The 25,921-nt window shown below is 33.5% G+C and overlaps 2 protein-coding genes across 2 annotated transcripts; both read right to left on the minus strand.

Annotated features, from left to right (window-relative positions):
• Positions 1–1,906: 1,906 nt before the first annotated feature.
• LOC117316591 (desmoplakin-like) lies at positions 1,907–12,142 on the minus strand. The gene is made up of 4 exons (XM_033871256.1): positions 12,102–12,142; positions 10,126–11,114; positions 9,430–9,525; positions 1,907–3,199 (listed from the first exon to the last, which is right to left on the minus strand). The coding sequence occupies exons 2-4, from the start codon at positions 10,459–10,461 to the stop codon at positions 2,882–2,884; spliced, it is 750 nt and encodes a 249-aa protein (XP_033727147.1). The 5' UTR covers positions 10,462–11,114; positions 12,102–12,142; the 3' UTR covers positions 1,907–2,881.
• Positions 12,143–13,897: 1,755 nt separating this feature from the next.
• LOC117316597 (protein LKAAEAR1-like) lies at positions 13,898–25,834 on the minus strand. Its single transcript, XM_033871259.1, has 7 exons — positions 25,695–25,834; positions 22,255–22,374; positions 21,686–21,768; positions 20,834–20,905; positions 20,466–20,523; positions 20,094–20,216; positions 13,898–19,479 (listed from the first exon to the last, which is right to left on the minus strand). The coding sequence occupies exons 1-7, from the start codon at positions 25,698–25,700 to the stop codon at positions 19,417–19,419; spliced, it is 525 nt and encodes a 174-aa protein (XP_033727150.1). The 5' UTR covers positions 25,701–25,834; the 3' UTR covers positions 13,898–19,416.
• Between the last annotated feature and the right edge of the window lie 87 nt (positions 25,835–25,921).

Consider the following 25,921-nt stretch of genomic DNA (forward strand, 5'->3'; position numbering starts at 1 on the left):
AACAGACGACGGCTGTTTCAGGCTTCGAAAGTTTTTCATCTCCCATTTCTAAAGTGGTGGCCGTTATTGCTTCGTTATTCCTGTTTCAGCCATTTGTTAGGACATATAAACGGTTAGGACGTCGAAGTATTTTTTGCAGCGGATTGAAACTTACTGTTAGTGATTCTGACATACATCAGTCCATACAAATCTTGTGAACTAACGTAGCGCGTGTTGGGTGTTCTTAGGTTATTGTTTTCAATAATTGGTTGAAAGACCCGTTAATGCTTATAATGTAACCTTTGTGTGTATTCAACCTCAGGAATGATACAAGTCCACTTTAGAATTGGTCAAAACACAATCGCAAACAGCGTTATTTGTATCAACTTTGATATTAAAAAGAAAACGAGAATACACGCATTCTTGTCTACTTGTTCATCGTTAAAGTCGAATATGTAGACACTTGCCCAAATACATTTTCATTCTAACACTGACACAGTCACACATAGATCAGAAAAGTATGTCAGTCGAATGACATTGTCACGTTATAGATCAGAAAAGGCTATCAGTTGAACACTGATAAAAGTTCTGCATAGTTGCACAGTTGGAAAAAATCTTAATAGCGAAATAAGCATTTTTTCATAAAAATCCGATATTTTTACTGAATTTGATTAGTATTTTAGATAATAAAGAAGAAAGTTAATTATAAGTATGGTAAACAAATGTTCTATTGGTGTACTACCTAAGTTTTTAGGTACATTTTGAAATTTACTTGTAGTATATTGCTATTTAGCTGTCACGAACATACTTTATCTCAAGTACGGTCATGATATTGCTCGCCAATATTTTCACAGAGCGAATATAATTTAGAAAACACGTACTACTTTTATCAACAACTACACAGGAAGAGTAACGGAGCTAGATAAAGAATACTGCCAGTATACTTATATGTTTACCATTGTCTATTATTGGTCGTAGTAAGCACGTTTTCGTTGTTTGATTCTATTTGCCGTTGGTATATTGCATTGCTATATTGTAATGTTAGATGATAAAGAGTTATGAGGATATTGTCTTGTGTTGTTTTGTTCAGTTCAATTATGAAGCATGCCAAGGTTCAAGGGCAAGGTCACTGTTCCTTTTTTTTTTTAGAATGTTTTGTCAGTGCTTAAACTTCATTTTTAAACGGATATTGATCAATTTCGTCATATATATTGGTCAAGCATCAAATATATATCGTGTTTTTATGTGCCAAGGTCAAGGACAAGGTTACGGTACCTATTTAAAGATTTTTTAGAAAAGAAACTTTTAGACACCAATTTAACCTCGCCTTAATGTATTATTTCATTGGAAGGATCGTTCAAAAGAGAAGATATCAGTTCGACGTGAGAGTTTCAGTGTAGATACAGTAGAGGAAAAATGAAAATGAATTAAAGCTACATTCGTCCTAAGACTTGTCAGTGATGAGACGAGCCTAAAGTGTTGATGCCACGGAGGCGACTATGGAAACTCAAAATAGGTCGAAAGAAATGTAAATAGGTGAATGGAAAGGTGTCTTGGTCGGATCTTGTTATCTCATCTCCACAAATCATCATACTGATGGAAACAAAGTGTCAGAACTGTTTTATAACATTTCGGTATCAAAACCAAGGCAAATGATGCTCAAGGTCTGATCAAGATCCATTTAAATTGCTGAAATTACACGACGCCACAGAACACGAGCGTGCAATAGCGTATGATCGGATGTTGACCAACCAGCATCTTATTCAAAATTGAAAAGTGATAATACGGATTATATATGAGAAGAAATGTGGATTTTATCATAAATTCGTCAACGTCTTTAATTATCTTTAACATTGTCGGTCGTACATTATGATTAAAGTGATGCAGCATTACTTCCAGATCGGAATGAAAACAATCTAGACAACGATTTGAAGACATCAGCAATTGTCAATTACTTTATTTTAATTTCTAAGATATTTAAGCAGATACAGTACCACTCAAACCAACAGACACTTAAACAAAACATATAATTACTGCCGCGTAAAACATTCAATATTATAAAAAGTTCGAGAACATTGCTAAAGAAAAAGAATAGTATATAGTGTTCATCGAAATATAAACTTCGTCAGCAAAGTTGTTTACGTCCTAATAAAATATAGTAGTATTCAGCAATGGCTTTGGATGATACATGCTAACCTGCAACAAGGAAAACTAGCACACCTCTATTTTGATTGTTTATATCAAGCCAGACTTGTTTTTATAATATTTCCACCTGTAAACGTGACTTTTCAGTTTATAATCGAATATCAAGAAAAGGTAAACCCTGCGAACACTTAGGTTTAAAAGAAGATCAGTAGTACCAACGAAAAGCCACTCAACACTGCTGGAAGATATTGTCAAGCGAATGTAAGCTGAATCAAACTTTCCTCTACAGTGTAGCATGTGCATATGTACATGTGTATTATGTAAACAATAATATGATATAATTATGTTATAATACGAATGACATAAAGACTGAGATAAAGAAAAATAGAATGGTTCTGAATAACATAACATTGTAGTAAACAACAGAAATGGCAATATGATGATCCGGAATACATTGATACTTTTTATCCTGCGTCATTTTTTACATCAAATTTACTGTGACAATTACGTATATTCTTTTAATCTGATTGAATCAATTTATATCTATAAAATGACATTGAGAACATTCTTTGTCACAAATCATAGATATTCTTTAATGGTGCGGAAGTCATTCAACTACTTATTTGGTAGCAAATTTGTTTTTAAAGAAATAAGTATTCATAAAAATAATTCAACAATATTCAAGTATTAATATATATAGACATACGTTATAAAAAATATCAAACTAGATAAAAGTAGAAAAAATAGGTATGGGAAATTATGCACTTTTGTTTTGTTTCTCTGTGACACATGTTGATATCTTCTTTTTCTGAACATCGGTATAATTAAAAATTCTGATCATAGCTCTAAGATAGCGATCGGACTCCTTCACATCCGTCAGGTAATGAAAAAAAGTGTCCTTGAGAAACTTCAACGTCACATCCGCTTCCGTTTCAGGTTTTTCTGCCGACTCGTACGACTCCTGGCGGCGAAGAGATTGCCATTTTGCCAGTTCAGACTCGGTGATGACCAATTTCCTGATAAGCTCCTTCATCGTCATACTAGAACTTTGGGAATTTACTGCGAGACGCTCCAACTAGACGAAAGATAACATTAGATATTTCGTAAGGATTAAAGAGACTATAGCAGTAGATTTCATACTCTCAAACGGTGATTTCTAAACAATATTGATATACTAGAATGGGTTTAAGATAAGGCGATACACGATCCTATACCGTTAAAATTGTTCTATAAATATATGTTTACGGGTTTCAAACACTGTTTTATAGCGAGTCCCTTAAGGGAATCCCGTGGGCAGTTTTTGAAGGAAGCTAGAGGTGATGATTTTCTGAAAGTTTAGTGGGTCCTTAATTGAAAAAGGTTTGTTGTCATTCTGACAACCGCGTCTGGTCAATTTAATGACGTCATCAAAATGGCGGCCATAGCAACCAGATTTTGACCTAAAGGTGTGGCATAACAAATACATTTAAGCATACATCTCCCAAAATGTGTTTTTATTCAGAGTTGAATGGGTAGTTACATAAAAAACATTAATGATTATTCTTCACTCGAAAGTGGTAACAATTGAGAAATAGACAAAATGGCGGCAATAGCAACCGACTTGTTAACCCTAAAAATGACATTGATAATACATTCATACGTTTTGTCGCCATACTAGCGCCCCAAATGGTAGAAAGTTGTTGACCATTTAGATTTAAAGTAAATCATGCAGTTTAATAAGATTTTCGCTCTACTGGAAGCTAGCTGTCACATTTTGCAATTAATCAAAATGGCGTCCATAGCAACCAGATTTTGCAAAAGAACTCTGGCAAAACGAATACAATACGCAGACGTTCCATGAAATATGATTTTCTATTATAACATGATTGTTTTAGGTGATTTTCTTCACCGAAAGTAGCAAAATTTGATATACATTTGTATATAGGTAACATTGCGACAATCGAAATCAATTTTATACACTACCAAAAAATCATAATAGATATACATTGTAGTTCATTCATAATTTTGCCCCAAAAATGGTTCATAAAGGGTATAAGGTTATTGTTCAATGATGCATTTTACTAAGCTGTTTGCTTCGTTGTAAGTGTTCAGATTAAGAAATTATTAACAATGACGATCACGGCAAATGACAAGTTTAAAACTTTTACTTAAGTAACATGAAAAACTTTTACTTAAGTAACATGACATAAAAATATTAAAAAAAATCGCTAATGAATGAACGTTTACAAAGCAAAAAATATTAACAGTTTTTATCTGTGCATAAGTGAAAATTCCAGGAAGAATTTTGAATCTGTTGTACGTACTAATAGGAATTTCAAATTTCATAAAACAATTGGCCTAATTGTGTACACGTTTCATCATCTGCCTCACACTCGCAAAGTTCTGTAATAAAAACAAGTTGTTAATGCATTTATTTGATGAGCATTAGCTTGTTGTGCACTTGAACAAAATAAGTTCAAGCATTGCAGTTGGTGCAGGAGAAAGGGAGGTCATGATCAGAACATAACTATCATTTTCTTTTTCCATCGAAATGTAGAGGGAGATGGAAGCACAGGGCATGCGACGTCATCTTTGAACCAAATTATAGACTGAAGCTTCGCAAGATTGATTGTTTCAGTGCTGCCCTAGTAGGTGGAAAATTTTCAACTTCAGCTTGCTTTTGCTTAAACATCCACCAGCGTAGGTGGCCAATATCCGTGAGAGGTGTTTTCGGACAATATAGAGAACATGTGAATTGTTCAATCTTTGTTTCCATGTCTTCTGTGAGTTCATTCTTTCCGAGGTCTGCGAAAACGCGTTTCACTGATTCGTCTGCAGATTGAAATGCCTTCCAAATTTCCTTTGCCTAAAAACTTTCTAGTATTATCTGCTCCGGAAAACGAATGGAAACCAGGTAGGGCTTCAATTTTTAAAGGCGACAGACTACCATAGATATGTCCCAAATCTATTTCACGTCGCCTATTCCCTGTTCCAGTGCAGAATCTGGTACACTGTGGGAGTCGTTGATACCATCTTAAAACTAGAATGATCATATCTGTATCCAGTGAGTGGATATATAAGCTTGATGTGCCTCATTGAGTTGCATCCAGAGCATGCAGGACGAGTTTTGTATCTACTTCCACTTGTGAACTAGCCAAGTGCCCAGCATCGAAAAAGTTTACGTTGCTTGGTCTCTCCATGCACAGACAAGGTTACAGATTCCATTCAGCTGCATACTCGAGGGCTTTTATTGAGAGGTATGTTGATAATTCATCCTTCGTTGATGAATGTGACTTCACCAGAGATACATTTGTTAAATTGGTATGGTCAGTTGTATGGTAAGAAACTGACTCCTTTTTACCAAGTCGTCTTTGTCTTGTGGCGTCCTTCAAAGATTTTGGAACATCATACCTGTCAAACGCAAGATGTACTTCATTGTGTTTTAACAGGTACTTTCTTGAAATGACTTGTAGGAAGTATTTTGCTTAATCTTTTACCCAATGCGGTTTCCCCATCGCTTGTACATCCACCATACCATCTACAATGGCTGTTATATTATCTTCTGTGCAGTTTTCGTCTCTGATTTCAACCGCGCTATCAGCGGCTAGGTTTTCTAGGATACTCAAAAGCTGACTTTTCACTGAGCAATGCAATAAGTGTCCGTCGGATGAAAATAAAGCCCGAGGAATTACAAACAATTCGTATTTGGCAATGACTTCCTGAACGTTTACTTCTGGTCGTGATCTTGCTGAAATGAAAATGCGAGCAAACAATTTCCAGTCTTCACGGAGTTCTACGACAGTTTTGTTTGCTGTAATTCTCACTCTTTTGCAGCTTTCTTTCCACTTTCTTAATTTGTTCTTCTTCAGCACGGTTCATTAACCAACTTCGTTCGTCCTGATACGCTCATTTAAGAATAGTTCATACATTGTACAGATGTTGTCCTTTCTCTGACAGTGTAAAAAAATCTGTCTTCACCTCTTATGTCATTACCTCTTTGGTTACCATGCTGATGATATCTTCTCCTTCATAGGCAAACGGGTTGGTACATGTAAATGTCTTCATGATTTCAGTGAGAGCCACAACGTGTTTTTCCTGTCTCGAAAGGCATGGTTTGTTGTCCTGGTGATGAAGGGTCTTGATAAAACTGTCTTGGTTTCCAGTGTCACTCGTATCGTTTACCAAACGGTTAAGTTGTGGGGAGACGACAAAGAGCCTTGATCGAGCTGTATCATTCAGCGTTATGCCCACTCTGCCGCCGGATACCTTCATCCATCTGTTAAGGTGTTCAAGTGCATGGTTGGCACCGATAGCACAAAACGGTATCTCATTTTTGTTCACTACCCAGTTCCCACTGCAAAATTGTGTCCAAAGCTCCGGATCGTCCTCTTCGATTGCGCGCATTTCGGCCAGGTACAATGAAATCATCCTTGCATAATTTATTTATCTAAAGCAAAGAAGTACTTGGTAAATTTTTCGAGCGACTGAAGATGCTCCCATTTGGCAGTATGAAACGACCTTATGAACTGAAGCAAGAGCAATACTATCTCGATATACTGTCGAACTACTACAAACATTGGGTTGCTTGCAGAATGTTTGTCATATTCTTCTATCTTGGACATTATGTTGAGATTGACTAAGTCAGTCACAAGCGTCGCGTGGGAAAGCTGTGTGTTTTGTCGCTTTTCAAATGCGTTGTCAAAATCTTCAACCTTTGTGTGTATATTTTCTAGGAGATTGCATTAACAATTCATCGGGTATACAGATCAAACAGAGACAGTAAGGTGACTGTGTGAGCCTCTACGGCCCACTTGACATGTCCAACGTCGATAATTTGCTTGCACGTTGTAGAGCTATACATATTGGCTTCAACCCAGGAAGAGTCAAGGCCACTATTACCATGGTTGATGAAAGCCGAATAGAATCACTTGGTTGCAAGTGACGAATCCCCGCAGCGTTCTACTTACGAGCGGAAACATACACATTCTTGTAGGACGTACTGAGTTGTAATGTTAATGTTTTTCACAGATTTAGATAATTGCACAATATAGTTAGTTACCGATACTTTTTTTTATTAAGGAAAAGTACATTTATGGACAAAAATTCGCCTGGTTATATTTTCCAACACTAATTTTTGCAGTAATAATCACTTTAACGTTATCGATATATGTTTACCAACAACTGGTAAGATTACCTTTTCTTAACATAAAATTGTATATCGAATTTCAATGTCACGCAATTAAATGTTGCATCTTTCTTCTAAATAATAAATATAACTCATAAATGTCTAGGCATCATTAAACATCCAAAAATATTATTACAGCGCATTCCCCCAGAACTGGTAGATTAATATCATTTGGAAATTTAAATTCTGCAGATGTAGCTATCCATATTGAAATGATGTTAATCCTAAACAAGCAATTATCATGAATTTATTCAATGCGCTGGCGATCTTACGATAGTATTTGGTATTTTCGAGGATATGCTAAAGTAGTGAATAGTCGGTACCCTAAAAATAAAATTAACAAAGAATTCCTGTTAATATATTTGCTATTTAGTTGAATCATTTGGTAAAACCAAAAAAAAATTGAAACATTCAAAATAACAGCCTGTACAGGAAGTTAAAATGGTTGTTTAGAAAATATTTTATATAGCTGCAGGTCTAGTGTGATACACAATATACTGTGTCTTTTTAACAATTGTAATACTTTAATATTGCTTGTAACAAAAAAAATCACTAGTTTAAAAATGTACTTTATTATCACATAACGTAAATAAAATGGCGTTGTCGTCGTTTTGATTGGCTGATACAGTGGCGTAATAATTTCTAAGAGCAAAGAGTCCATCAATAAAAGTAGATTTCGATAGGGAGTGTGTTCAGTAGATCGGATTATATTTATACTGAATTGAATGTGATCATCATAAAACCGATTCGTGTCATCTCGCTTAGAATGCACTCCGGTGTTATTGCGTCAGAAAAAAACCCTTTAGGATATAAATATACTGAGTGTCAGTGGCCATGGGCTCCATTAGAAATAAAAGTTAACTCTGTATATAGTTTATCATCATACAAAAGGACGATCAAAGAAAGTACGTTTTGGCTATCTATATATTATTCAATTGTATGTTGTTAAGTGCCAGTCACTATACAAATCTAGATTTGGAGGTTAAATAGCCACATAATTCAATATATTATTTAATTTTCAATGCTGGAATTGAATATACTTGTGTATTCTAAACAGTGTCAAAACGGTATTTAAACAATCAACCTTTTGCGTTGGAATGCATGGTAAACGTTATGAAATGATAAAAAAAACCTGTTACACACTTGCAATATATGGCAATCGACAAAGACGCCGACAACATTTTGGAATTTCATTGTTTCCAGTTTGAGAAGAAATGCGCCTACATCAATAACCTGATAGAAAAACGTGATTGCATAGCTTACATCAACTGTTAAAAGAACGAAATCAAATAAGCTTACATGTAATATAATAATGCATATAGGTTGCACTAGTCATTTGACTAGTCATGGAATATCATACACGTGTTACATTATAGATTTTGGTTTGATTTGTCAGCTTAATCAGTCTATCATGGGAATTTTGCTTTTGAACGGTATCTGAATTGTGTGTGTACGTTTCCCCGTAAATTATCGTATTAAGAAATACTTGTATACATGTACATGGTTTTATCTTTAAATCTTAACATTTATGTTTATATGTATATCGGAAATATTTGCGTTCAAGTTACCGGTAGGCTAACCAGGTTTTTTTTCTATCGTACTGGTACATGTATCACGGCCTACAGATATGAAACAAGATCAATACGCAGGTAAGTTTGTGAATACCGCTACATAAGCTAGCCTGAATGTTTCTGTCCGCTTTAATATACTATAGGTAGAGGAAGATAGACTCCTAATCATTCTGACGTTGTCCGCTTTAAGATGTACTATATGTAGAGGAAGATAGAATCCGAATGATTCTGACTGTTTGTCCGCTTTAATATATAATAGATAGCTGATGATAGACTCCGAATGATAATGGATGCTTGTCCGCTTTATAGTTAGTATACTATAGGTAGAAGATGATAGACTCCGAATGATTCTGACTGTTTGTCCGCTTTAATATATAGAAGATAGAAATATATTTATACAGACAGGTCTACTTAATGTTTGTTATGAGCAGGTTCCTTTTTTAAGAACCTGAATCCGGAACAAAAAGTAAATAAAAATAACCACATCCCTATCCAAATACTTTACACGTGACCTATATAAAATATCATCATATATAAAAGAACGATATTGTGTCTCTCGTGAATACAAACCTCAACATTTCGTTCGAACTGGGCCGACTCTTGTCCCTTTTTATACATCTCTAAGTACAGCCGCTCATTCCTTTTCTCCTGAATAGAAATTCGTTCCTAGAAAGAAAAGAAAAAGAAATTGAATGAAAGATACCACAAATATATATAAGAGATATGACAGAGAATTAAGTGTCTCGTTCCGAATATCATTAATGTACATGTACAAAATGTATGTGTAGATTTATCATTTCTATTGTCGTTATTGCTCCAGAGTTATAATTGATATCTTTGGAAGACCGCCATACACAGGAGAGTTCTCATACGCCATGCTTAATTCAGTCTCTGATGAATTTTAACTCAAACTTAATATTATAAAAAGTTGTCGGTGACACAATGTTATTGATATTCCTCAATTTCTTGTGTCTAACTTATAATGTGAAGCTGATGATAAGAATTTCGCTTTTTCACATTTGAATACTCCTGTACATGATTGAATAAGACATTACATTCTGTCAACGGATATATTCTAGCGGTGATCTTATTTTAGCGATATTTCTCGCTAGTGGCATTCCGCTAAATTATCATTCCGCTAGTTGTAGTGGATCTATATTTGTTTCTATAGCAATCATTGTTGGTGTGCTAATTCAACATTCTGCTAATCTGTTTAAATTTTGTTTGAAAGTTTTATTTATCATTTAATCTCTCGTTATTACTTACATGGAGGTGGGACACAGATTCCTCCAACTCCACGATGCTACATAGGGATTTCTGATAGGACTTCATCAGATCATCGTGTTCAGTTTGCAAGCTGTCAAGGTTAGACTGAAGCTGTTTTGCCTCCTCGTTCTTCTGCTCAATTATCTTTCGTGCCTCTTCATCTATATCCTGTTTCAATCTCTCTATCTGTGAATCTCGAGCTTCTATCTCACTTGTTAAATCTTTCACTTGGACTTTCAAATCCTTTAGAAGCTGGTCCTTTCTTTGAGTAGGTGTCATGTAGTCATCGCCCTCACAGTCTTGTTCATGGAGAGTATGACGTTTTTCAAATCGCATGCGGCTTGTAACAGTCTCTCGAATACTGTGATTTTCGTTCGAAAATGTCTGTGATTCTCCGCGAGTAAGTTTTTTCTTGACGTCATGGTTGAAACCCCCTTTGCCAAGTCAACTGTTTTACTCCTTGTCATGCTTTTTGGAACTTTGATATCTTTTGTTGCTTTTTTCTTTGGAATAGACGATTTTCGATTTAATAATGATGCACTTTTAACAGGAAGTCTCGATTTTGATTCCATTTGACCTTGAGCGTCCGTGGAGGGCAAGAGAGCTGTTAATTCCGAATGTTCATTTGTACTTGAATTTGATTGGCTGAGGGAGTCAAAAGAATCAGAATGATAACGAGACGACTGTTTGTATGTATCGTCATATCCGGAAGCGCCATAATCAGGTTTTGTTTTGTCTAAATCGCCTGCATCATCATTCCCATCATCATTCCCATCATAATTCCCTTCTTGTGAATCAGACGGGTTACTTTTCACGTAGTCCGAATCCCCTTCCAAACTATCCTCATCCATGTCTGGTTCTCGGGGTCCAGTATGATTTGTTGATTGGGCCGTTACGTCCACTGTTTCGTGTTCCTCATTGCAGTGTGGTGAACCATCAATAAGCTCCGACATGTTAAAATGCTATATTGTTGTTTCAGTTCATTTTTTCTGAAAATGATCAATCAGAAAAAAATATATAAAAAAATAATAAAAACTATAAACCGCATGTCTTTGGAGACAAAATGACGTAACTAGATTTCCAAAGCATTCACAAGCAGAATTGACTTTATAGGTATCAAAAGTTACTGATATGAAAAACTACAATATATATGTACATATATGTATGTACAGTATGAATTCTGTAAATCAAAATCAATGTCGCTGTAGTTATTGTGAGAAGACAACAGGCGCCATTGTGCGTTTTATTGTTGGGTGCACCATCTGGCGTCTATATATCTTAATCAATATGTGGAAATATTCAAATTCTTAACAACATTACACATATTAACACCGCGGTCAGTATTGAAGACTTATTCCGGTGATTCACAGCAACAAAATATTTTTTCCGGGAACATTAAGACACCTGTTATATGAATATCATCATGTCTCGGGACTTCTCTAATCCGGGACGTATGATAAATAAACAGAAAATGTACAGGTATGCAAAGATACTTGATAAAACAGCTTTTGTAATGTATCATAATGTAAGTTAAAATTCTTATTTTTTATACCATAGTAAATCATTCTATAATTTGAAATATGTTAAGAAATTATTTTTTGACATCGTAAACGTTTATCTAACAGGTAAAAGATAACATGATAACATTGTCTAATTTGATTCTTATCTCAAATACCCCGATTAAAATGAAATATTTTTTGAAAAATGAGATAGGTTCCATATTAGGCAACTACCCAGACAGAGATTACATTTCACAAACATAATGTTCACAGAGCAGTAGGCACTCAAGCTAACTGTATCACTAGGTTTCTCTGCTAAGACGACTGACTCCAATATTTGTATCTCTTGATGAATACTTTGTCATTTTCTACAAATTGCAACTATGACCATTGCCACATTTGGTAGCATATATATTGAAAATGCAAACTCTGACTTACAAGAACATGTTGTTTTTAAGAGTGTAATGTTTCACTTACCTTTCGCTTAAACCGAGTACAGGCAGACACCTTGAGTACGTGTAAACTGTGAAACACGCATGCGCAGTATTCTATTGATTGTAATGAAAATGATACGCATGTCACAGATTCATTTCCAATTAATAATACGACATTTACATTCACTTCACTTCTGGCAAGCACGTCAGGCTTTATAGATATTTGTGTTAAGGTTCATTCAGTAACCGATGCGAGTAGGTCAATAGACTAAATTATTACTTATCGATGTATTACAAACGCATGCACTACACATGACAGTGACCCTCTATTGGTCAAAACGTCCAGTAGAATATACATGTCTACCAATATCGGGCTCAGTGACCTCTTCCATGAGAACAGTTGACAAGGAAGTACCGAATGTATCGATTGGTTGATCTTAAAGGAAGGTGTGGTCATCATACTTTTATTAGAATGTCATTTCTCAAGTCAAATGATGCCTGCTGCCTTACAGTAATATCTTACATCTGCTCTTCTAACAACTTTTCTTACTAGCTACTAATGATGGCCATTGTCTTATAGGGAATATAGTTAACCGGACTTTATTATCAGCTTTTCTTACTAGCTCCTGATGATGTCCATTGTCTTATAGGGAATATCGTTAACCTGACTCAACTAGCAACTTGTCTTACTAGCTACTGATGACGTTCATTGCCTTATACGGAAAATCGTTAACTTGACTCAACTCACAACTTTTGTTACTAGCTACTAATGATGTCCATTGCCTTATAGGGAATATCGTTAATTTGACACTACTTACAACATTTCGTACTAGCTACTAATGATGTCCATTGCCTTATATGGAATATCGTTAATTTGACACTACTTACTACATTTCTTACTAGCTACTGATGATGGCCATTGTCTTATAGGGAATATCGTTATCCTGACTCAACTCACAACTTTCCTTACTAGCTACTAATGATGTCCATTGCCTTATAGGGAATATCGTTATCCTGACTCAACTCACAACTTTTCTTACTAGCTACTGATGAAATCCATTGCCTTATAGGGAATATAGTTAACCGGACTTTATTATCAGCTTTTCTTACTAGCTCCTGATGATGTCCATTGCCTTATAGGGAATATCGTTAACCTGACTCAACTAGGAACTTTTCTTACTAGCTAATAATTATGTCTACTGCCTTATAGGGAATATCGTTAACCTGACTTTATTATCAACTTTTCTTACTAGCTACTAATGACGTTCTGATGTGTATAGTTGTGTATCGCCAGGGATTGTTATAGTAGAGTATGGCCATATCACTGGTAATCATACTGGTAATCTCAAGATTTCGCTTGAAATGTCATTTCCAAGGCCACATCTACACCAATAAAGGACGGTCCGTGATCTTAGCTTCCTGAGAAATATGTGAATGATTGTCAGCTTACAAACTGAGGAAAAGAAACAATATAATATTTTCCTAAAATATCGATTAATTGAAAAATTGAAACAAATAAATTATAAATTTCTATAAATTCCCGATTGTCAAAATAATATACGTATTCATATTTCATATATCGCGTTAGATTTATCATATGTTAAATACGTTGATATTTTAGTTACTAAATCGCGCTACCGAAACATTCCTGAAATAGTCGAAATAGAGGTAGGACCATTTTCAAACTGTGAACCTTTTGAGAAACTAATTACATTGTAGTAAGCAAACAACCCTAATTGGAAATCAATTAATGGAATAAACAGCCGCATGATACCTTAACCATATAAAGCCATTCCTTAAAATTAACAAAATAGCAACAAGAATAAAACCAAGACAAAATACCAGGTATATGATAATTTTTATTTTGTGTCGCACAAATAATTACTACCAGTACAAAAACGTTTTAAAACAACCATTCTTTCAAAAACCATTTAAATAAATACATTATACATGCAATTAAGCTATCAAAATAGAATAGATTTCTCCAAACTAATATTAACCAAAATAGAATAGATTTCTCCCAAATAATATTAAGAATTACTCGGTCTTCCCTTTTTCTGTTAAGTGTTTCCTGATGCGTGGAAAATGACCAATCTTAGTTTAATATGCCAAATCCATACTTTTTTAGTACATAAAACATTTCCTCTTGGTTTTTTTTCTTCTATTTCCTTGATGGGGGGTTTGACGTAGACATCACGTAGATAATATACACTTAAAATGGTAGATCTTTTGTTGAAGAGTGTAAAATGTCTCTAGAAGAATAACTGTTTTAAAAAGAAGTGTGCTATGTTGTCCGAATAATTCTGACTAACTGTGCTCTTTGATGTATTGCAGGCAGTTGATGATAAGAACTCCTTCCTATGTAAAATCACAGACCTGACCTGGATAAGCACGCCTATTAATGTGTTCTACTGTTCGGACGTGGTGAATGTATCGATAATACACATCAATCGAAAAGACAGTTGCATGACTAAGTGAAACATTGAATCAAACCTTTGTAAGTGAGCCCATCCATTTTACCGACTGTTAGACTTAGAGGTATAAGTCTCGCCAGAAGCTACCAGCCGTTATCTAAATGAAATGAAAACTAAACAGTCAGAATCACTGGAGCTCGTGAAGGCAGTGTACGATATTCACATTTATTTTACCTAATCCTGCAGATCGTCATTACTATTGTCAACAGTCCTATTGATATAATTCAGAGACACCAATCACACCATTCACCTAATCTACTTAGTGAACAAAACGATCCTCAATTGGAATGGAGCGAGGTTGGTGCACGCAACAAAGTGTAACACATGTACATTATATATTATATATATTTCTTTCACAAGTAGCGAAACGAAAGGATGAAAATTCGCGCAATCTTAAATCTAATACCAAGGTATGTTTTGTGTGAATTACCAAGAGCTTTTTAAGACAGAAAGCACTTAAAAGGCGCATGAAATATAGTAATTTTCATAAATGTCATGAAATTCATATTCCCGTTATATAATTATATATATTTCTATATAAAACAATACCAATAGTGTTTACTATAATGTACGGGTACACACGATGGGGCGAGATGTTTTATCGTCATCACGATAACATCCTAAAAAGACATTTCCCTACGAGATAAAAATAACTAAAAATGAATAAAAAAAAACAACAAATATATACCTGTTATACTCCTAAATACAAACGATTTCTTAAAACTACATACATCCGTATAAAAAGCAGCCATGCCGTCTGATCACGCAGACTTAAACAACTGTAAACGTACATGGTTTTTTCCGCTCTCACATTTTTGCGCAATTCTAAATGTCAACCTATAATCACAACAGATTGGCACGTGTACATTTTTTTCCCATAAAAGCAATAACACCGTTGATGTAATTTGTCCAAACCTACTTTACCGTAAGGACCAGAAAATTATACGTTCACAATATTTATGCAAATCATAATAAGTCGTTTTTTTGTAAGTCATACATACATTATGTATTATATGTAGGTGATATAGTTAATACAAACACGCTTTAGACAGTAAATAACACGGAAACACGTTCAATATCTAAACATACATTTAGAATTCTGCATCACGATAAAAAACACAATCAAGAACGCGACATACTATAGATGAAAACGAAGAAGTGCACACCAGAGTTTGTATACGAAACATCAAATAGATTATATATGTTGTTGAATTAATTTGGTAGACCCGTTTTCTCTTTCGTAAAGATCTACAAAATATATCATCAGCAATATATTTTCAGGAACAAAATACTGTATATGAAATGTCTTACGAAGATAATATGTCTTCATGATTTGTCAACAAACCCAATCTCAAATAAATCTATCTCATGAACATTACTTATTCAGAACCTATTGGTAATGACACTGTCCTTTCTTTCGTGAATTCAAATTTCAGCTGATTTATTCAATCATATTTGTCTTGTGAATAATGCTGACAATATTAACAGGCGAAAAGTGATTATGATCTAAAACTTTTCTACAACACGTCATTACAGGTAAATATGTAATTGTATTGTACTAAGTTAGAGAGCTTGATAGCATTTCCAGAATACACAAGCACTAAGACATATTTATTTTGCTGCAACTGTTAAAATATTATTCCGCCATATTCATTGAATGACAATTGCAGGCTGTGTGACTTTTGTGGGAGTTTGTACATTTAGAAAGAGTGTTCAGTAATTTGATGAAGCATTCAAAAACAAACATTATGGGCTATTTATGACTAGTAGCAAAGTAATAATAGAGCCAGAAAAAAAAACTTAATGTTCTTCGTTTGAAACACGACAAGGACGTCTGTGACTCTCTGTATTAAAACAGACAATGTTCACATTATATAAATACTCACACATTCTCTCATATACAACGCTGATTACGGATGTACTATATACATGTATTTAAGAATTAACCCAGAACGATTTATGTTGAGAGTACATCTTGTCAACCTCATAATTTATATATAATGGGCTGGTAACAGATTTTAAAGCCGATGAAAATGCTTGTTATAAGCAATATCAAATAACTTTTTAGTGGTTGGTTATCATTTACAAGTCTTTGGACGGAAATATATTCTAATTAACAATTGCAAAACACTAAATTTCTAAATGACTAGCATATACATGGACGTAGCACACATCCTATCACACGGAATGTACACAAAATGTTATATAATATAATATAATATAATATATACAGTATAATATACATATAATGTAATATTAAAAATGCATATATATACAGACCATAGGTTAAGATTATGCATGTGCAACGTCACGTATTCATTGCTATCAGCAAATGAAAACTAAGTAGTACGATCAACAAGATAGATATATATATATAATATAAACTTTTATTCTCTTATACTGGAATATACCATGTAAGTTGCTTAACCATACAGGTGATAAATAATTCTAGCTACAAATCTTAACTACGTTCTACACAGGTAAGCCCTTCCTGGGGCCTCTGTGTTTTCGAGCTATGTACAGTAATAGCCTATATGCACCATGGCCTGCGGTCTTTGCACAAGCCCCCCAATGTGAAAATAATTTCTGAAAATCCTCAGGTAAATGTAAATGACTTCTTTTCAGATGTGTTGTACCTTTGGTAAAAAAAACCACTGATCTTTGAATAATGGACATCCTCTTCAAATATTTCAGCTAATGCAAGGATGCAAAACTACGAAAACACTTTGTTAGAATACAAAAATAGGTCACATCACGAAATATTGTACCAGTACAGCTTTCCATAAAACTAACTAAACTTCCGGGTTCCATAACTTATTGAATAAAATCTGTTAAATTATCAACACAATGTCATTTCTGTCATTCTTCTTTGTAGTTTTGCACCATCATAAAATGACATAGCTATGTATGTTTAAGCAAATTTTGTCAAATCAAAGCTAACTATTGATGTTATTATATGCATTACATCAAAACATAAGCATGTTGTTGGTTTGTTTTTGACATTGGAATATTTTGTAAGCAAATTTTGAATTGTACTAATCAGTATAAACGTTTCCCCCTTATGTCACTGTATCTTCCTTCTGCCTTCAATTTCCCTATTTGAGTTTCAGAAATTATTTTCATTAATATTGCAGCATTCCTGGATTGTTTCTATATAATTCAGTAAGACTAATAGACTAAATGAGTAAAAATAAGTCGTTTGTATATGGTATCTACAAACTAGCTATATAGTGGTAATGACTTTTGAAAGCTTGCTCGATATGGGAGGGGAGATAACTCCAGTGATGACATAAAAACTCCTGATATCGTTAAAACAATTTGAAATATTGAAACTTTAAAAATTCCAAATATCCAACAATAAATCGATATTGAACCCCATACTTTATCGAAAGGGTGTATACAAAATACTTTTGCAAACATCTAAAATCTATTCAGAATTTTTCATTTAATTTAATGACTTTGATTTACATGTGTCAATGTATATAGTTTGGTACTTATTATATATAGAAAGTATCAAATTTTATTGTCCTGGTTCAAAATTCATGGTAATCAAGGATTTAAAATTAAATTAAAATTTTTGAAGTTTCAAAAAATTTGTAATATGTTGATACTTACATACAATGCATGTGTTTAAGCAAGGTGTAAATTAGACTTGGCATATGTACGACAATCTTTATTTTAAATCAGGTCATGCCAAATTCATTTGTAGCCATTAGGATAATTTGCTTTGAACATTTCAAAAGATTTCACTTTTTTCTTTTTTGTGTGTGCTAGGGTAACTTTTGTCATGTTCTTTATCTGTAAGGAAGAAATCTCACATTTTTGAAAATCCCTTTAAAAGTTAAATGAGGCTGAAAGAAGGTATTGTGTAACAAGAAATTGTTTAAAAGAATAACCTAATATAAAATATAATACTCACATTATTTTTTAATATATATATAAAAACAGATAACAGGTATCAATTTTGAAAAAGTAATGAAATTTCTTTTTTTAATAATTTGAATATAATGGGAAACCATTGATTTTATTTTAGCCTTAATGAGAGTTCCTTATGATTGTATATAAAACTGTAAAACTGAAACTACGGGTATACATATAATTTTTATATACATGTCAGTAGACATGTGATGGTTGATATGTAATGATGTTTGTACATGTATACACAAATTTGAATAACAATTAAAAGTAGTTAACAATATCACTATTATGTTATTATTACCATAATCATTGTCTAAATGATATAAAATTATTTTACAATAAACACCAAAACACAATCAATGCATATATTTGTATACATAAACTTAAAACACAGTCCTACAGGGCCTCGGCACTGTACCTTCTCACACATATAGTACAGTGTTTGGCTTATCTCCTTACATATTTATATACCACAGATATATATATATATATACAGACAGTACATAGGTAAAGAGAAATAAAATACTTAACAGCAATATACATTATTAAAATCTACAAATGTGAAATAATTAATTGTTCATGATATCACATTGTGTATCAGTTATGGTAAACATACGGTGTACACAAACATAAAACAGTATATCCAAATAAGTCATTAACTTAACACCCCCCCCCCCCTCCCCCTCCCCAATCCTAACAATATGTATAAAAGTTTAGTATGTCAACTAAATGTACATCTTCTTGTAATACTGAATCTCTTGAAATGAAAAAAAAAAAAATCAAAAATCAAAGACAGAATTTTAACTATGATGTACATGATTGAATATGTTTGATTACAATTAAGATATGTTTCATATAACAACATACATCCACGGACAACAACTTGTGCTCTTGATTGAATATTAAATGAAATGATAAATGCATATGAAATTTCCTCAAAAAAGAACAAAGAAAGTCACCATTTAATCAGTGTATCCTGTTTACCAATAATCCTTGAGAATCCTCTAGTAACCTTTCACACCGCTCTCTCTGTAAAAGTTAAGTTTGTATACACACAATTACACAGCTAGTCCGCTACAATGTATATCTGGTCAGGGTAAATATGAGAATATAGTCATATTAATTTACATTTAGTTTGTAATTTAAATTCTTCTTTTTTTTAATTTGAAATATAGCAAACAATCTATTTTTTGTACTCTTTCTAGTTAGTCTACATTATTAGTAGATCTAGTAATCTTAAAAAAATTAAATTAATCAAATAGATTTAAAAGAATATGTAACATTAACATTTTATCTGATCAAAATAATAGTTTTAAATATTTTGCTTCATATTTAAAAAAATAAATAAATAAAAACGAGTGGAGGATTTTCAATTTACTTCATAAATTGATAAGAAAAAATAAATTCTTCTGAAAACATTGATATAACCCATACTCTTGATAATTTTATAATTTCTCTGAATTTGCTCAACGATGTTTCTGAAATCTAGATTAAATTAATGTGAAATGAAATTCAGGATTGAACATACAATGTAGTTTAGTTTCCATATTAATGAAACATGAATGAATTGTTTACACTGTAAACTTTTTGATATTTTAACCATCTAGGATAGAAGTGCCCGTTGATGAGTGTTATATACCTACCGATAGTTTATCCAATGTGTCCTTCCTTTGTCGGCGTTCGGGATAGGAAGGCACCAACGCCTGTAACCTCACTGCCTTAGCAGCAGTCGGCTGACATGCGATCAAATGACTTATCTCCTGGCTCTGTCATAAAAAATTGTGATACAAAATCGGTCAGGTAATCTGAATATACATTCACATGTCACAAAATGTATTGGATAAACAATTTTACGTGAAGTGTCATATTCTTTTACTCTAAGTAGAGTGTGAGATTTTTAGTACTGTATATTTGCTGTACGGCAATAGACATGAATAATGCCTTATTGCTAGGCATGGACTTAATAATCTTATTGTAAAATATATGACAGGAAAAATTCCTTTATGACATCTTACCCGGTTTGACTGGTAGCGTAGTCGCATAATTCTTAATCTATTTCTTGATTCAGCAGCTCTGAAAAAAATATATCTCAATATTATTCAAAGATTAACAGAAAACTAGACAGTATATTTAGCATTAGATTTTTACAAAGGAAACATCTTTCCCCACAGATTATCAGTGTTCAGACATAGAAGTCATTTATCAGGCAATTTTTTAATTTCATTTTCCGGTTTCACAGATTTACTTTTGATATCATGCTGAATTATATCGTGTCATAACTCCACTTCATTTCAAAAAAGCAACAACAAAAAAACATTAAATATTTCTAACAACCTGGATAAAAACTGTACCTAATTTTTTCATATGTATGTAAAAGACTTACTTCAGCTGTCCTATTAACTTGGCATGTTTTTCCCGCTCGTCATACTCTTCCTCTGGCAGTGGTGCATTCACTCTGGAAAAAAAAGTGACACCATAGCTGATGTTTTCTTACAAGTCAGAAATTTATCTTTTTTTTTTCATTTATTTATTTGTTTCAAAATGATTCTGAGGAATCAAATCCAACAAGTTTGGCACTTGGTTCCTGATTGTAAATACAGGTAGGATAATACATCAAGTTTTAAGGAAATGGCCTCAACAGTTCAGCCTTAAAAGCTACCACACTGACACAATGTGGATCATTGCTGTCTTCAATTTTTACAGAAGTTTTACTCCCTACAACATTTTCAGAGTTGATATCTTAGACAAAGCTCTGACATGTACAATACTATAGTACGCCCGAGATGGTTAAATACATCTGTATGTGTATATTCATTTAAGGACATCTGAAACAAGAAACTTTTTCACTAATTGTCATATTGTATCCAATGCTGAACCCCTAAAATGACAAGTTCCAAACAAACTGGTTCATTCCTGAGGAACACTGTATTCCATTTAATGGAACGACTTGTTGTTTCCAGGCCAGAAGGAACATCAGTGTTTTTCCTGTCTATAGATCTTGGTCTGAACATAGGCCCTGTTCCAATTGTAAATTTTGTTGATATTTCCTAATGATGTCATCTATAAACTCCAAACTCTAACAAATATTGCATTTTTTATTTACGTCTCTGCTGCACAAAAAAAAAATCCAATTTCCAGCAGGTGACAATTTTTCAAAATGGCCAGGAAAAACACTGAACAGTCTGCTATAAAGTAAACAATCTAGAAATAAAACTGTACTTTTGTAATGATTTACCTCAATTCGTTGCGTTTCCTGTCCAGGAGACGTTTGTTAGATATACCCTGAGCTTCTACAGCCTCCTTTGATGGATCTTCATACTAATTAAAATGAATTTTTATGATTTTATATGATTAAAAAGAAATTTAATTAATACTCATATGCATATAATTTCATAATAAGCTGACTTGATTTTTAAATATTGCTTGATTTTTCAACAATTCAAATTGAGAAGTTTTGATTTGCCAACTCATAAGAAAATTTATAATCTAACACTGTCCAATCCATACTTTGAGATAGGCAAATTGCAACTATCATATAAATTCTCACTACTCAGATAGTCATGTGATGTTACCTATTATGTTGACAATACAATAATTCTATTACATGTATATATGTCATATGACATAATTTAATATAAGGCATATTTAATGGCTGGAATGACCAGTTATGTAGTAAATATAAAATCTTGTTTTTCAATTTGAATTACTTATATTGTAAACAATTTCAAAAGACTGTCCCTACAAATCTCCTACAATTATCTGCATGTTGTAAAAACAACTTTGAATTTTAAAGAAATCACTTACTGCAAGATATCTGCTCCTTTGTTGGGGGTTCATTTTTCTGATATCTTTCTTTTTCCAATTTCTCGCCTGAAATTTCTCATTAGGATCGCCATTGTCACGATCTATTGGTGGAAGTTTTTCCTGTAAACAAAACAAGCATGTGCCAAAATTGCAATACACAAGGGGTTGGAGTATACTTTAACATAGCTGATATGAGGTTTGGCTGTTGTGTTTGAAAGGATATACATCTTTGTATACACTGTATTTTCTGTTTGTTCTGATTCTGCTGAATTAATAGATTATAATAGCTAGACAATCATAACAATATCTCGTCCAGGCACTTTGATACAAATAATATTTAACAAATATAAACAAAACACTGTCAAATCCATTTTTGATTTACTGTTTTTAATGTAGAAATACCATTAGTACTTGTTTGTACAGCATTCATAATCACAAAGATATTGTGTAACATATAAAGAAAAACTGTACTTTTATGTAATTTAGTGGGGAGAAAATGAAATGTTCATGTTGGGAATTGTTTGGCAATCTCATTATTGTTAATCAGTTGGATACCAGTTACTAATTATCTATTATAATCAACTACTTTTCACTACATTAAAAAGCAAAGCAATGTGTTTCATTATTCTAATGTGTATAAAGGGCTGGACCTGTTTAAATACATGTACAATGTTCCCTCCACACATTAGTTCATCAATACCTTATATTCTTAGTCCATTTACAGAGTTAACATGATGGAATTTTTCTATGGGGTTTATATGCATTATTCTAATTAAAAATTACAACGCAATGCCTACTATGTTTTCGGGGCATGCGCAATCAGTATTTCATTCAATATGGAGGCGGAGCGAAATGGAATTTCTTCGGGACGCAAATAATTATTTTAATTTTTTTAATTTTAAAGATAAAAAAGAAGATGAAACTTTCCGAGGGTAGTAATATTGTTAAGTGTGTAACTTTTATTGCTGAAGAAAAATACATACGAGACTATTCGTGTTTTTAATTGATAAAAAATACTATCTGTCGAAGGTGTAGCACCTTCAAGTAACATTAAGTTTCAATGATACTTTGACCTGATAAATAGAGCAAGAGAACATAGAGGGAACATGGTAACCCACCATGATCAAATGAACTTTATTGGTTATATGTAGGGACCTAAGCCTGATATTTCCCTTTTAACTACAGTATTTAATGATTATAACAAGGGAAACCTACAAATGAAATCATAGAGGAGTCTAAAAGAACTTTCTATGAATTAGAAATATTGATAACGAACTACAACTGTCAAATTCCAAGATGGCCACCTATTGGCCATTTTGTTTTCCAATCAGTCTCCAAATTCAATATACATGTACACAACTTGACACTTGAAGGTGAACCAACATACAAAACTTAAGATCTATGAAGAAAGAATAATAACAAACTTCAACTGTTCAATTCAAAATGGCTGTCTGTCAGTCATTTTTTTCATCAATCTCCAAATAAAACAAGCCAAATTAGGGATTGAAGGATACTACATATGAAATTTTAAAGATCCATTTGTATACTTTTCTGAGAAATAGCAGTAACAATCTTCTACCTATCAAAATTCAAAATGACTGCCTGTCAGCCATTTTGTTTTTCAATCAGTCTTCACAACTAATGATCAAGGAAAACCTACCAATAAAAAAATTGAGAAAGATCCATTCAGTACTTTCCGAAAATTGCAGTAATTTTTACAAGAACTGTTTATGGACAGATGAAAGACAGAAGGATAGAAGGACAAGCGTACGATTGACCATTGATGAAAGGCAGTTTATGATGGGCTAAAAAGTCATACTAAAATACAAACTTATCAAATACATTAGGTTCCAGTCTGTAACCTGATGGAGACACATGTACAAACTCATTTTCCATAGTCTTAACAGGAGTTAAATAATATATAACTGCTAATGCATGTACCCACTGTACGCAATTATGATCTTTACAATTTGAAAATCTGGAAATTTCAATAAAAGCTGCAACGTACGTCTAATGGTGTTTTCGTTGTTGTTATTATATGAGATGAAGTTATATATATACCAAGCGATGAAACAAAGCATCTTTTTGAACTCTGCAGGACGTTGGTTCTTGGAGAATTTCTCCTTAGGGAGAATTTTCTCTTCTGATTGTATATATATATATATATATACAGCTTCTCCCATAGGATTGTGGACACTTGGAATAGTCTACCGGAGAAAGTTGTCCCTGCCGAACTAAACAAATCAGTTCAAAAACAGACTTGACAAGCTAGGGGAAAACCATCCACTCAGGTTTGATCACACAGCCAGCTATGGACCAGAGACTGGAAGGACGACAAATTGTTACCCAGCATTTATTGACAATTCTGAGCTGCCTATAGAGGACCAATAGGTCCTGTAGGCGGAAACAACATAAAGTAAGGTACATATATATATACACACTGCACGATCACGACTTGGAGTGTTACACCTTCAAATTATTGATATTTTTTGTGGTAACAGCTATACAGGGATAATATTGCTGTTTGTACAAACTTTATCTTACGCCCTAAAATAAAATCTCGTATTATGATTATATTTATTGCCCTTTAGAAAACAAGTGGATGTATCCTCGCGGCATCAGTTTCGGAGCCCGGAATCAAGGGTTGGTTAACGTTGTAGATACAGGTCTGCAATCTTTATATTGATAGGCCATCTCTACTGATATGAGGGCAGCTCATCAAAGGGCATGAGAGCAAAGCTCTCTTTAAGACAACACGTGTATAAGCTATATTTCCAATCAATTCTATACCCCTTCAACTTTGAAATTGTGTCCCGCGAGAAAAGTCGAGCAAGTGCAAGCTATAGGGAAATGAGAGGCTTCGTTGGGAATAAAACTTGGGTTAATGTGTGTTCGGGGCAAACACGTTTGAAAAGTGAGGAATAGTGAAGCAGGTTTTAAGCTCAGTCGGTAGAGCGACGGACCAGTAAGCAGAGGGTTGCAGGTCCAACCCCTTGTGGAGGCACTAAATTCGCTTTCCTGTTATATATCATGAAAATATTGTTGTATCGTTTGCCCTTTTACGTTGTTAGTAGCATATGAAATATGGCAGTAGAATATACGGATGCCATTATTAAGTGAACATGTCATCACGGATATGATATGTACATGTACGATCATTTGGAATCCGACAATGCAAAGTAAAGACAATGAAAGTCACATCAGGACAAACAATAAGAATTTCAGCTGATATATGTATAGATGTAATACATAGTTTATGTTACAATGTTTTTACATGTTTAGATTTAGATTTTCTTAAAAGGGGGGTATAATCACCTATTACATTTAGGCCTAGTTTGTAATGATTAACGGTGAGTGATTACTGTCATAGTTGCGCTCTTCTAAGGCTTTGCCTTCATTCATATTAATGTGCTCCATTCCTTAATCATTGCTTTACTTACCGGCATGTTTATGTTTTAACGTTCAAACATATAAATGAAAGTCCTCAACCAATCAAACGAGTATTAACACCCTCCTTATGTCTCCTTTTCCTACATGGTAGTCGCCATACTGTTTATTGTTGTCTAGCAACTTTGGCGACATCTGTCGGCAACAATTGGAACTAAACATTCTAGTCACCAAAAAGATTGTTTCTTAACCGGGGCCCAATAAAAAAAAACAAGCACTA

This window comes from Pecten maximus, chromosome 18, assembly GCF_902652985.1.
Source record: "Pecten maximus chromosome 18, xPecMax1.1, whole genome shotgun sequence".
Taxonomy (NCBI): Eukaryota; Metazoa; Mollusca; class Bivalvia; order Pectinida; family Pectinidae; genus Pecten; species Pecten maximus.